Source organism: Mesoplodon mirus (assembly GCF_964341445.2).
Source record: "Mesoplodon mirus genome assembly, chromosome: 3".
Taxonomy (NCBI): Eukaryota; Metazoa; Chordata; class Mammalia; order Artiodactyla; family Ziphiidae; genus Mesoplodon; species Mesoplodon mirus.
The window spans coordinates 115,022,751-115,037,676 of record NC_138978.1 but is presented as its reverse complement, the minus strand read 5'-3'; the positions used below and the strand labels follow the sequence as shown (position 1 = coordinate 115,037,676).

At 39.0% G+C, this 14,926-nt stretch overlaps 1 protein-coding gene across 4 annotated transcripts in view; it reads right to left on the bottom strand.

Annotated features, from left to right (window-relative positions):
* The window catches only part of VPS45 (vacuolar protein sorting 45 homolog), a 75,551-nt gene that overhangs the window by 5,175 nt on the left and 55,450 nt on the right, over positions 1 to 14,926 (bottom strand). For 2 of the 4 annotated variants that reach the window (XM_082612008.1, XM_082612006.1), the window contains one exon: positions 1,704 to 2,344. The exons of 1 other annotated variant lie outside the window; for it this stretch is intronic. In XM_082612008.1, the coding sequence (XP_082468134.1) occupies positions 2,257 to 2,344 (88 nt within the window). In that variant the 3' untranslated portion in view covers positions 1,704 to 2,256. Of the gene's footprint in view, positions 1 to 1,703; positions 2,367 to 14,926 lie in introns of those variants that run through there. One more of the 4 variants, XM_082612009.1, reaches the window with a different exon arrangement.

The window sequence follows — 14,926 nt, the reverse complement described above, 5'->3', positions numbered from 1 at the left end:
GAGTAGGCACAATGGAAGCAGGTGAATAATGAGGAGAATGATATTAGAAAAGTCTCTGTTCTTATTCTTATTTCAGAGTTATCTTGCCAAGAGAAAGGCAAGCACAGGTAATCCTGCTTGGAGGAAGGAGGTTTCTGTTTATTTGAAAAGACTATGTAACTTGTAAAACGCTTCATTTAAAACTTGTCTCCCCTAGCCTTAAAAGTAAGGCTGCCTTACTTTTATTATTATTAAAAAAAAAAACCAACCAAAACAGAACAGAACTTATTAGATCTTAGCTCTTAGCTGTAATATAGACAAAAGGCTTAGGGCTTCGCATGAGTGTAAGGAGAAGAAACAGTGGTCGAGAGCTGAGAGGAATGGGGAAAAGGGAGATGGATCAGATGACCCTTCACCTCTTCCCTCTACTTCTTGAACTGCTGATTAATGTAGTGGGAGGATGACAGGAATCCAACCATTTTGTGTAGTGATTTTGTATCTCCAACTTGGGGACAGCAGTCAATCTTATTTACTATCATTAGTCAAATTTCCTTGGGTGGTTTACTATATACCAAAGTTCTAAGTGTTTTAAATGTATTCTCTCATTTCATTTAGTCCTTATGCTCCTATGAGGAGGTACTTTATTACTCTCCTTTTTTTTTTTTTTTTTTTGCGGTACGCGGGCCTCTCATTGTTGTGGTCTCTCCCGTTGTGGAGCACAGGCTCCGGACGCGCAGGCTCAGCGTCCATGGCTCACGGGCCCAGCCGCTCCGTGGCATGTGGGATCTTCCCAGACCGGGGCACGAACCCGTGTCCCCTGCATCGGCAGGCGGACTCTCAACCACTGCGCCACCAGGGAAGCCCTACTCTTTTTATAGATGAGGAACCTGAGCCACAGAGACTTAATAACATTCCCAAAGCCACATAACTTGACACAGATTTGAGCCTAGGCTATCTGATGCTAGAGAATGTTAATCAACATAAAAGAAAGGTTTAAAAATTTTATTACAGCACGCCAAAGAGGGACTGTGATATGATTTGAGCACACGCTAATTTCCTGGTATTAATGACATTATCAGTTTCCACTGCTTTCAAGAGAAGTGAAATTGACATCAGTGGTTAAGAGTCCACGCTTCCACTGCAGGGGGCCCTGGTCAGGGAACTAAGATCCCACATGCCGCATGGTGCGGCCAAAAGATTGAAAAAAAAATGATGACTCATTTTAAAATGAGTCATTTAAAACAAACAAACAAACAAACAAACAAATTTATTTATTTATGGCTGCATTAGCTCTTCGTTGCTGCATGCAGGCTTTCTCCAGTTGCGGTGAGCGGGGGTGACTCTTCGTTGCAGTGTGTGGGCTTCTCATTGCAGTGGCTTCTCTTGTTGCAGAGCACGGGCTCTAGATGCATGGGCTTCAGAAGTTGTGGCATGTGGGCTCTAGAGCACAGGCTCAGTAGTTGTGGTGCATGGGCTTAGTTGCTCCGCAGCATGTGGGATCATCCCAGCCCAGGGATTGAACCTGAGTCCCCTGCATCAGCAGGTGGATTCTTAACCACTGTGCCACTAGGGAAGTCCCATTGACACCAGAATTTATTATTTGTCTCGACATACTTTACATATCCTTTGGGTAGAGGCAATGCCTTCTCTAAGTTTGGTGTAAAGCCAGCTCATGCCTCATCACATAAATAGTTATTAACCCCAAAGAAACAAAAACAAATCACTTGTGTCTTTTCAGAAAATGGATTTTTATTGTAGTCATACATGGTTTCTCAGTACCACAGAAAATTGCAATTTAGGAACAATTTTTGGATGGCTCTTACAGAAATATGATGGGTTTTCAGAAATGACTTGTTCAGGAATGTGGTTAATGAAAAATAAAAGGGGTCAAGAGAAGAGTCTATAGTATGTGCATCTAATTTTTACTTTTTAAAACTCCTTTAAGCTCTGATAACCCTTTTCTCAAGTAAGATCCCAACAAAATTTGCCAGAAACTAAAGTGATTGTGCTATCAAATACAAGGAATACATTTATTTATTTGATAAAGAAAACATGAGAAAAGTGGGTTGGAATGGGCTCAGACTTATTCTCAACTCACCACTGGAATCTTGGTGTCTGTGCCAACAGTTCAGGATTCAGCAGGCTACCTGGAGATGGGTTATAACAAGAAGCACAAAACCCAAGGCTCTTCTCCAACACCCCTCTGGTCAGTGGAGAAAGCCTGCAGCGAGGCAAGAGGGGAAGTTGCGCCATTCTTCTCACCTCTCCATCACCATTTCATCTTCTGCTTGCTAACCTTGATGTAACTTGAGAGCTGTCCTTGCTTCGGCTGTGCAGTCCAGAAGCCAGAACTTCCTCTAGGAAACTGACCAGTAGACTTGAGGTTACTCAAGGGAAAAAAAAAAGCATCTCCAAAACAGAATGTCTTGCTCATGACATTTAACTACATGAAAGGATATCATGAATAGAATGGAAGAAGCACTGATCTAATATTTGGGTGCAGAACAGAAGCACCAGTTGAGCACTAAAACATCCAGACTAGAAGGAGAACCCCTTTGTGCGCTTCCCCAGGGTTCTCACTGTGTCTTTTAGCGTTAAACTTGTAAGATCTGTTAAGACTAATATTTCAAGTTTGAAATTTCTAGTCAGGAACCCAGAATTTTTAAGGGCAAGGCTATTGTACATCAACTCAGAACCATGTTATATCAGCACCTCTTATCTAAACTCCTGAAACTGCCTCAGAACTTGTATTGTGCCTCTAGTCTTTTCTTTATCCAGTCTACTCTCCAAAGTGGCACCACTTTTCTAAGATACAGATTATATCCTGTTGCATACTCTCCCCTCTTCTGCTTTAAAACCTTTATTTTGCTTACAGAATAATATACAGATTAAAATTCAAGGCCCTTCATAATGTGGCCTCATAATAATACTTGTATTTCTTTTGTTCTGAGAACTGGTTTGAGCTGTGTGTAGTATAAACATAGTATATGTATATATGCTATTATCCTCATTTAAAAAATGAAGAAACCAAGCTATAGAGAAGTTAAGTGACTTGCCAAGGTCACAAAAGCTAGTTAGTGTCTTAGCTGGGATTCAAACCCAGCTCTAGAATCCGTGCCCTTCAGTACCACACAATACTCTCACTTGTCTGGTTCTATCTCCCACCAACCATGCAGCCTATGTGCCTTCCATGCCCAACCATTCACTGTTCCCTAAACATGTCCTGAGCTTCCATACCTTTAAGCTTTTGCTCTTATTATGTCCTATGTCTGAAATGATAGACTACCCCTTCTTTGTCTGATGAAATCCCTTTTATCCTTTAAGGCTGAGGATTAAAAGCCACTTTTTCTGTGAAGCCTTCCCAAACTCTCCTCCATGCTGAACTAATCACCCCCATCATTATTATCACTTTGTCCTAGTGCTATTTTAGCACCATATTATTATTAATTAGGTACTCTATACATTATTGATGCCAAAATAGACTGTGAGTTACTTAGGGTGGGACTAACACTTATTCATCTTGGATCTCCAGGGTTTACCACAGAGGCTGACACCTAGTAGGTACCCCATAAAGGTATATGGAATAAATGAAGTAATTAAAATAGCTACCCATTGGCAAGAAAACCTTCTCTATAACACAGGAGTTTGGGGGGCATTACTTATAAGTATGCTGGACTCGTTCTCAGGATACAGATCTATAGCAGATTGAGGGTTGGAGAAATGACCAGGTACCTTATTATTACCACAGCTGTGCAGTCTTAGACCTGGAAGATTCTAGGCTTAGAAAATTTAAATTCCAAACTCCTTTGCAAAAGAAGAAAATGGTGAAGTAGAGGGAAAGGAGCAGAAGCTAAATTCATCTATTCCTCTACTGAACACCTCTGTTAATACTGGCACCTCTGTCTAGCCTGGCTCTTTGGCCAGTTGGACAGAAGACACTTTGAGGCCAGAAAACAAGTGTCAGGAAATGAGGCAGCATTGCCTTTTTTTTTGAAAGATAACACAAGAAGTTATTGATTGGGACTTTTAGTAAGAATGAAACAAATATGCTGGGAAACCCTATAGGAATTTATGAGGTGATCTTTGCTTCACATGAGACTCCTACCTGTGCAAAGGAAAGGAGTAACTTTCCTGAAATTATACTTAAAGATCCTCCTCTGTGTATCAACAAGACCCTACATTCTTTTTTTTTAACTTTGGGTGTTTTAGGTATCTATTCTTTTTTTAAAAAATTAATTTCATTTATTTATTCATTATTTTTGGCTGCGTTGGGTCTTCATTGCTGCGCACAGGCTTTCTCTAGTTGCGGCGAGCAGGGCTACTCTTTGTTGCAGTGCATGGGCTTCTCACTGGGGTGGCTTCCTTGTTGCGGAGCACGGGCTCTAGGCGCACAGGCTTCAGTAGTTGTGGCTGGCGGGCTCTAGAGCGCAGGCTCAGTAGTTGTGGTGCACGGGCTTAGCTGTTCCGCAGCATGTGGGATCTTCCTGGACCAGGGCTTGAACCCGTGTCCCCTGCATTGGCAGGCGGATTCTTAACCACGGCGCCACCAGGGAAGCCCAAGACCCCACATTCTTGACTGCAAAGAGAAAACACTATTTATATTTGCCAGGCCTAATTTTGTTCCCCAGGGCCACTGTGGCTTTTTAAAAAGTATCTATTTGGGGACTCTGATGAGTCATTGCAGAATGCTTTAAAAATTATAGGTGATGAATATATTGGTATCTGTATCCCAAACTTTAGACTATGTTTAAAAACAACAAAAAAGAATGATTTTTCTTTTCTAGATTTGCTTTAAATCAGTCTTACTTAAAAAGCAAACTCAAAAATCCCCTTCCCCTGTGGTACTATAATCCAATTCAATTCAGCTCAGTTCAATTAAATTTAACCAGTATTTACTGAGCATGCATTATGCGGTAGGCACTGAACTAGGTGTACATATGAACACTTGTTATGACTCCTAACTTTAAGGGGCTCTCAGAGAGATACACAATCACAGTGCAACATGAGAGATGGTATAAACAGTGATGGTACCAGGAGCTAATCTAGTGGATTAGCACTATTGCTTGCCTTGGTTTGTGCTGTCATCAAGGGTGCTTTCCCAGCTCTATGTAGGGAAGGAAGGTGGGCAGAAAAAATCCCTGATTTTAAAAAGTCAACCTCAAAAAAGTCTTGCATCACACATGGAAAAATAAGTTTCTTCACTTTTAAGTCTTTGGTAAGGGACTAGACACTAACATTTATAGGATTTTAAATTTTAATTACTAAAATAATTGAGCTGAACAACTGTGTTCCTAAACAAAGCTACATATTATAACAAAACTATCTATCTATCTATCTATCTACCTACCTATCTATCTCCTTTTTTTTTTTTTTACTATACTCCACAGATAGAAATTACATGTGAGTTTCTTATTATAACAAAGACATTGCAGGAATTTAGAATCAAATCTGAAGAGTTGTATGATGAAAAAAATGAATGGACATTCTGGGGAGCAGGAAAATAGAAAAAGACTTACAGGAAAATAATGAGAAAAAAACCCAAGATATTTGCCTTAATAGAGTAATAAGCTTCTAATTATAGCCAAATACTTAGCTGGAACATAGGAATTAGTGAGAGAGAAGGATAAGATGTAACTTTTATTTTTTTAAAGACATTATTTATTTTTGGCCGCGTCGGGTCTTCGTTGCAGCACACGGGATCTTTTGTTGCAGCACACGGGATCTTTCGTTGCAGTGTGTGGGCTTCTCTCTAGTTGTGGCGTGCGGGTTTTCTCTTCTCTAGTTGTGGCCCACGGGCTCCAGAGCGCTTAGGCTCTAGCTGGGGCGTGCGAGCTCAGTAGTTGTGGTGTGTGGGCTTAGTTGCCCCGCAGCATGTGGGATCTTAGTTCCCCGACCAGGGATGGAACCCGTGTCCCCTGAATTGTAAGGCAGATTCTTTACTACTGGACCACCAGGGAAGTCCCAAGATGGAACTTTTTTTAACATCTTTATTGGAGTATAATTGCTTTACAATGTTGTGTTAGTTTCTGCTGTATAACAAAGTGAATCAGCTGTATGTATACATATATCCCCATATCCCCTCCCTCTTGCGTCTCCCTCCCACCCTCCCTATCCCACCCCTCTAGGTGGTCACAAAACACGGAGCTGATCTCCCTGTGCTATGCAGCTTCTTCCCACTAGCTACCTATTTTATATTTGGTAGTGTATATATGTCAGTGTTACTCTCTCACTTCGTCCCAGCTTACCCTTCCCCCTCCCCATGTCCTCAAATCCATTCTTTACATCTGTGTCTTTATTCCTGTCCTGCCCCTAGGTTCATTGGAAGCTTTATTCTTTTTTTTTTTTTTAGATTGCATATATATATGTCAGCATACGGTATTTGTTTTTCTCTTTCTGACTGACTTCACTTTGTATGACAGACTCTAGGTCCATCCACCTCACTACAAATAACTCAATTTTGTTTCTTTTTATGGCTGAGTAATATTCCATTGTATATATGTGCCACATCTTCTTTATCCATTCACCAAGATGGAACTTTTAATACCTCAAAATACTGATTACAGTTATCAGAGCTACCACTGTGTTTTATACCTCTTTGCTTTTTGCACATACTATTCTCTCTGTCTAGAAAGCTGTCTCATCCCTCTCGCATTTTATCTAGTGGAATGATGCATCTTTTAAAACCCAACTTGCTGTCACAATATTCCTCTAGGAATTTATTTGTTTACATGTCTATTTTCCATGTAAGCCTATGAGCTTTTTGAGGGCACAAGTAATACATGAATACATTCTTTTTGTAAAAGTTTTAAATAGTATACATAAAGCTCAAGTCTTCCTTGACTCTTCTTCTCCCCATTAGTCTTTCTAGAGATAACAATTTGATCAACAGACATTTATTAAGCACCTATGTGCCAGGCACTGTTCCAGAAGCTGTGACTATAGCAGTAAGTGAAGTAAAAAAATTCTGCTCTCATGGAATTTATATTCCACTGGGGGAGGAGGGAAGATAAGCAAAATTGATAAGTAAAATATAATAATAATGGTGAAAACATATCACTTACTATATGCGAGGTACTATTCTAATGAGATAGAAACTATCCTACTTTACAAAGAAATTGAGGCACAGGAATCAAGTCTTATATCTTGAAAGTGACCAGGTTGTGATGCAAACCCAGACAATCTTGTTTTCTTATTCAAGAGAACTCTCTCTATTATGTTAGATGACTCTCTCTAGTATGTTAGATGAAGAAAATGCTATGGAGAAAAATAAAGCAGGTTTGAAGGAGACTTGGAGGTGATAGTGGTGGTGTGAGATTTTAAATCTAGTGGTCAAGGAAGACCTCACTGAGAAACTGACATTTGAGCCAAGACTTGAATAAGGCAATGGAAGACATATCTGGGAGAGGAGCAAGCGCAAGGGGTCCAAGGCCTGGTATGTTCAGGGAACAGAAAGGAGGCTGGTGTGGCTCGAGTGAAGTTGGGTAGTAAGAGATGAGATTAGAGAGATTAAGGGAAGGGGATGGAGGGGAGTGTGAAGATGAGATCATGTAAGGCCTGGTAAGGATTGTAAGGATTTTGATTTTTACTTTAAGTAAGATGGGAAACATCTGGAGGGTTTTGTGCAGAGATGTGACATGCCCGGAATTACATATTTTCTCAGGATCACTCTACTGCTGTATTGAGAACAGACTATAGGGGTTAAGGGTAAGGCAGTTGTAATGATCCCGATGGGAAGTGATGGTGGCATGAACCAGGGTGGTAGTGGTGAGGGGGGCAACAGATTCTGGACACACTTTGAAGGGAAGGATCACAAGATTTACTGGTAAATCAGGATGTAGGTGAGAGAAAGAGGGGAGTCATGAAGACAACAAGGTTTTTGGCCTAAGAAACTAGAAGAATGGATAAGTCTGAGGGGTATTATATTTAAGAAGAAATATCAGAAGCTTGGTTTGATCATTGTTAAATATGGATGTTTATTAGACATTCAAGTAGAAGTGTCAAATAGTTAGATATATAAATCTGGAGTCTGGGGGAGAAGCTCAGACTAAAAATAGAGGTTCTCAATGGGGAAGGGTGTGATTTTATGCCCAGAGGACATGTGGCAATGTCTGGAAACATTTTTGGTTGCCATAACTGCTGGAGTGCTACTGGCATCTGGTGTGTAGAGGCCAGGGATGTTGCTGACCATCCTATAATGCACAGGACAGTTCCCCACAACAAAGAATTGTCTGTCCTCAAATACTAACAGTGCTGAAGTTGAAAAACTCTAGACTAGAGATGTAAATCTGGGAGTCATTACAGGATAAAATTTAAAGCCATGAGACTACGTGGGAGTGAGGTGCAGACAAGAAGAGAGGTAGTCCAAGGACAGAGTTCCAGGGATTCCAAAAACAGGAGAAATGAACAAAAGAGACAGAGAAGGAATGGCAAGTGAGGGAGGAGGACTAGGAGAGTACAGTCTCGGGAAGCTAAGTGACAAAAGTCTTTCAAAGTGAAGGAACTGATCAACTGTGTCAAATGCTGCTGATATGTCAAGTAAAATGAGTACTAAAAGTTGACTCTGACTTTAGCCATGTGGAGATCCCTGGAACCACAACAGAAGAAATTTTGGGGATTGATGGATGAGAGCCTGAAAGGAGTGGCTTAAGAGAAGAGGTAAGGTTTAAAAGAAGATGGAGGTTTAAGAGAATATATAAGGAGAGGAATCAGAGGCAGTGAGTAAAAACAACTCTTGAAGAATTTTGCTATAAAAGAGAACAGAGAAATAGTATAGAACGTGGAAAGAGATAGGAGGTTAATAGAAGGTTTTTAAAGATGGGGAAAAATCCTAGCATGTTTCTACACTTCTGTGAATGATCCAATAGAGTGGGAAAAACCCATTCAGGATTGAGAGAGGAGAAGGTTTGGAGTGATGCCCTCGGGTAGGTGAGGGGATGGAATCTGGCGCCCCAGTAGGAGTGCTGGGCTTAGACAGGAGCATTCTCCACTGGGATGTGAAGGCAGAGGATAGCAGCAGTAGTGGGAGCTGTGGAGGTTCTCTTCTAATGACTTCTCTTACCAGTTAATGTACACCTCGAGTAATATCTTCTTGATGTGTGTATCCTTAAAGTAGATGTTGAATTAAGTATTTGCTGAAGGAATACATGAATCAGATTCATATTTTTTAAAGAAGTTAAGACCTCAGCTTAAATGTCACCTACGTGCTATACTTTTGCTACATATTCAACAGCAATTTTGTCAGGAGTAAGGAAAAAGTCTGGCATTCAACATTTATGTCGGAAAATATTAGGAAGTATTAGGAATCTCACACACACACATCATCTTGCTCCTCACTGGATGCATATACTTTACCCAGAAAGAACTCATTATTTCTCAAATGGGCTGTACCTTTCCCCACCACCTCCTGTCCTCAGTTATGCTGTTTTCTCAGTCCTGAATGCTCTTTCTTCCTATGGGAATCCAACTTACTCTTTAAGGTCTAGCACAAATGTTATCTCCACTGTGAAGCATTTCCTGATTACTCTGCCAGAGTTAATTATATCTATTTTGGATGAGTTTTATTTAACTTACATACATTAACACTTCTCAAATTTCTGTTCCTAAGAACCCCTAACAACAGAAGACAATGAATTTATTAGTCCTGAGGGTACAGTCCAAATTGGTTTACCAGCTTACATCTTTCTTTGAGGTCTGGTATTTTGTTTTAAAAATACATAACAATTTTGTTATTTTTCATAAAAGGACCTTTTAAATTTCAATATAAACATATTTTTGACAAGGAATTTACCAGTTAAATTATTTAATTCTACCCCAGAACATCCCCTCCCCCTGGCAATTCTAAGAAAACAGACACTCCAAAAGATGTGTCATGTTTATTTGGTGCCTTTGTGTGTCCCTGGTACTAATCATATCCTAATTTGAGAAATACAGATTTGTTTAAGTCCCCTATCTGGACATAAGATCATCAAAGATAGGGACATCTTATTTTCTTTGTATTTTAGGCCCTGCTTTGGAAGTGTACTTTATATAAAGCAGCTACTTAATAAATATCTTCCCTCTTGCTCCCAAACAGTATAATCATAACATTCTGTCAATATCCTTGGCTCACATTTTTTTTCTTGCTGCTCTCTGACTGAAGAAATAGTAATAGCAATAGTAAACAAAACAAAACAAAAAACCAACACCTCAAATATCTATGGACAGGTGAATGGAGAAGCAAGCTGTGGTATGTTCACACAGTGGAATGGTACACAGCACCGACAAAGGAATGAACAAGTTTACATGGTACAATACAAATGAATCTTAGAAGCATGTTGAGTGAAAAAGTATGATACAATTTTTTTATTAAGCTCAAAAATAAGTAAAACTAAACAACTCATTGTTTAGAATTAGTGATAAAAATACAACTCTCCCCATCAAAGCAAGGGAATTAAACACAAAATTTAGGATAGTGCTTACTTGTTGTAGGGAGATAAAGGATGTAATTTCAGCAGATCACACAGATAGATCCATGTTATTGGCAATTTTCTAGTCCTTAGGTGAAGGATCCAAGGGTATTCATTATATTATTATATTTTCTAACTTATATTTATACATACTCTTTAATAAAAACATTATATTAAGATAGAATTAAGAAAAAAAGCTTCTATATCTATAGGGTTTCTATACTCTGAAGTTTCTCACAATCTTAAGCATGCTAATGTGAATATCTCTCCTTTCCAGGAAGATACAGTGATTTTTCCAAACTTAGCTGGCTAAGAATCTTTTTAAATGGAATATCTATCAATATCTCCCCAAACAAATTTTCTATAGAACAGACCTTGGGAAACACTGAATTAAGATATAAAATATTTCCTTGATTATAACCAATTCCACTGAGGTTATTTTACCCTATGATACTTTCTTACAAACAGTGTAACTGCCTATTAAAAAACGTAGCTACTCCTTCCCAGTTCCCACCTTAGTACTGGACACCTGATGTATGAAAAAACAAAAAGCAAAGCAAAGCAAAACAAATAAATAGGAGCCCTTGGTCCTACTTCCTCTCCCTCTGTGAAGAAACAGGACAAAAAAGCAACCAATGGGATTCTCCATGTATCCAGCACTGTGCATGTGTCATTCATTGGAGTATCATGCGAGGAGAAAGGATATCTTCATAGTCCACAGGGCAAAAGATGGACTCCTCAAAGAGTGAACTGCCTGTCATATCAGTTACATAAAGATATGAAAGGAGGTTATCATCTGAGAATGAAGAGAGCTACAGATGTACTTTCTCACCACTGGGAACATTCAAGACCACGTCAATTTGTCAGAGCAACCACAACTAGAGGAGTAGAATGGTGACCGCCATACCAAAACAAACAAACAAACCCCCCCAAACCCAACAGGAAACAAAGCTCCAAATTACCTATCTGTAGCAAACATGGATGTTGACGACTCTGTGCAAGTCTATTAATTATAGAGGTACTGAGTCTGGAGGCTTCAAAGGGGAAATTTGTGTGAGCACAAATGGAGATCAAGCTACTAAAGCTTTTTCTCCAAAGACTATAAAAGTCACCTGGCAATTGGACTACCGTCAGAGTAAATTTTACCACTGCCCCAGTATATTCCAACCTGGCATAATAATATAATTCTGCTCTTGAATTACGTTAAAGTAGTTTTCAAAACAAGTGATTTGGAAGTATGGGTGACAATAGAGGTGGTGACAATGAGTATCCAAAGTCTTTTTTTTTTTTTTTTTGCGGTACGCGGGCCTCTCACCGTTGTGTCCTCTCCCGTTGCGGAGCACAGGCTCCGGACGCGCAGGCTCAGCGGCCATGGCTCAAAGGCCCAGCCGCTCCGCGGCATGTGGGATCTTCCCGGACAGGGGCACGAACCCGCGTCCCCTGCATCGGCAGGCGGACTCTCAACCACTGCGCCACCAGGGAAGCCCTCAAAGTCTTTTTTACTTTATTTTCCCCAAATGTAATAGTAATAACAACAGCAGCAGCAAGCAACACATATTAGGTAAGTGCTTACCCTGCACCAGAGTCTCCTCTAGTATTTTATATATATCACCCAATCATCATAACAATGATATAAGGAGCTATTATTACCTCCATTTTATAGTTGAGAAAACTGAGGCCCAAAAAAGTTAAATAATTTGCCTAAGGTCATACAAATGGACATATGGCAAAACTAGGATTTAAAAAAGGTAGTCAGTTTGTCACTAGAGGCCTTGCTCTTAATTGCTGTGCTACACTGCCTCTTAGACCAAAGAGTACAATAAGGTGATTTATAAATAACAGGTCTCATTCAAGCCCGGAAGTTCTAATGATAATCCTAGTGAAAGAACTTATGTCCTAAAGGATGCATCATTCAATTGGGGAAGGTAATACAGTTTTGCAGGACTGTGTAGAGGATAATCAACTACATACTTTACTACTTAATAATCCCAAGGGACATCAAATTGACCTTTAAAAATTTGTAGAACATCTTAATATTTTTCTCATCATTAAAAAACATTAAAATGTAGATAACATAGGAAATAAAGAAGTAAACGAGTCACTCATGTGTCACTACACGGGATTAGCATTTTTGAGCTTTTCCTTTCATTTAAAGTTTTTTACTGTCTAACCCAACAAATCCTGAAACAAATATGCAAACAATGGATAGGGTCTTACATACCACACAAAAAGGCACATCCTATAAACTTTTAAAAGATAATATCATTTTCCTAAACTGCAACCTTCTGGCTTCAAGAGACAGAAACCCATTCAAACTAGCTTAAGCAAAAGAAAAAAAGTGTACTCAATGACATGGGGGTGGGGGTCTATCACTGAACCAGTGTAAGATCAGTGCCTCATAAGGGGCTGGAATCTGGAACTGGAGGCTGCTTTGAAACCAGACAGTACATACCTCTCTGACTCTGTCTCTATTTCTGACTTTTTCATTTATTGGTCTCTTCTTTTAGCTTTGCATTATTCATCTGCTGCTTTCTTCTTTCTTTTGAGTTGAAGTAAAATGTTTTTTAACTAATTTTCTCCATACAAATTGATGATTTTTTTCTTTTCTTTAATCTATTTTTAAAAAATTATTAGTTTTATTTATTTTTTGGCTGCGTTGGGTCTTCGTTGTTGCGCGCGGGCTTGTGACTGGGGACCACTCTTCGTTGCAGTGCACAGGCTTCTCATTGCGGTGGCTTCTCTCATTGCAGAGCACGGGCTCTAGGTGCGTGGGCTTCCATAGTTGTGGCTCACAGGCTCTAGAGCACAGGCTCAGTGGTTGTGGCGCTCAGGTTTAGTTGCTCTGGGCTTAGTTGCTCCGTGGCATGTGGGATCTTCTTGGACCAGGGCTCAAACCTGTGTCCCCTGCATTGGCAGGCAGATTCTTAACCAGTGCACCACCAGGGAAGTCCCAAATTGATGATTTTTAACATTTGTTTATTTTTAAGAATCAGGAGCAGTTAACTTCAGGGTTGGAAGGGCATGGTGTGAAGCTATAAACGTAAAATTTTTCTGGCTGACAAATTCGTATTTAAGCATCTTAAAAATGTTAAATTCTCTGATGCAGTAATTTCATCTCAACATTGCTAGTAGTGCATTGAATCTAGGATCACAAAAATCTGAACCTGAATTCTAGCTTTGCACTTCCTTGCTATATGACTTAAGGCAAACTACTTAATTGTCTTCTCTTAATGTTCCAGTTTCTTCACTTGAAAATTGGAACCACAAGAATATCACCTTTCGGATCATGAAGATTAAATGAGATAATATATGAAATGAAGTCAGCAGATTGTCTGGCATATAGTATATGCCCAATTACTATTATCCCAAGTGAACAAATGGACAAGTGTGTAAAGATCTATATAAAATCATGTTTGTTACAGCACTGTTTATAAGAGTAAAAAAATTATAAACAATGAATATCAAAAATATTTGTTTTGTTTACTGCCATATATCTAGTCTCAAGATAGCTCTTGGAATACATAGGTGCTCAATAAGTACTTGTTGAGTGGAGTGAACAAAAAACTGAGGATTGGTTAAATAAGTTGTGGCACAATCAGATAATAGAATGCTATTCAGTTATTAAAAATGACATATAAGTATTTTCATTGAAAGTACATGTATAGTATATTCCACTTTATTTAAACATACATGTGTACACATTAATAGGAAAAAACCTAAAAGGGCATACATCAAGATGGTTGATATTTCCAATGGTATGATGGTGGTAGTATGGATGTTTTTATTATCTTATTTTTGCTTAACTGTATTAAATATTTTTTCCTATAAGGATTACGTATTGATTTTGTAACAAAAAGCTATTTTTAATTAAAAAATATGTTTCAGTGTACAAATAAATTGGAATCAGGGGACACAGATTTGAATCTTGGGTTAAATTTAGTTTTTTAAAAAAGCGTCTTGTTAGAGTTATTCATTTATATGCCTATTTTTCCATTAGACACTGAGATCTTTAACAACACAGAATATGTCTTCATGTTTCTAACACCTGCACAGAACTTTACACATAACAGCGCTCAATAAATGCTTGTCAGTGACAGGTGATACACTCCATCACAGCTCTTGGCAATGGTGTTTTAACACTTTGGTTACAGGAGAAAAGTAAACTCTCCCAAAAATCTCTACCAAGAGATGGTAGATGGTGATGGTTCCAACAGTTTCAAAACTGATTCTGAAATACTACAAGTGAAGAAGTGTCCTCTGAATTCCTCTTCCTTTGAAACGTAAATTCTGTCACAGGATCCTAATTTTTCAGTAAATAATTCAGAGATCAAACCAACTTGTGGTTATAGGAGAAGGTCCAAGTCTCTAGTGTTACTTGTTTAGGTAGAAATCTATAAAGAACCTGTTGATAATATGAATCGGCATCCTCCCAGCTTCAAATCTATCTACAGAAATTCAAAATGCCAACTGTTTTCTAAGCTCTAAACTGCACTCTCTACAAA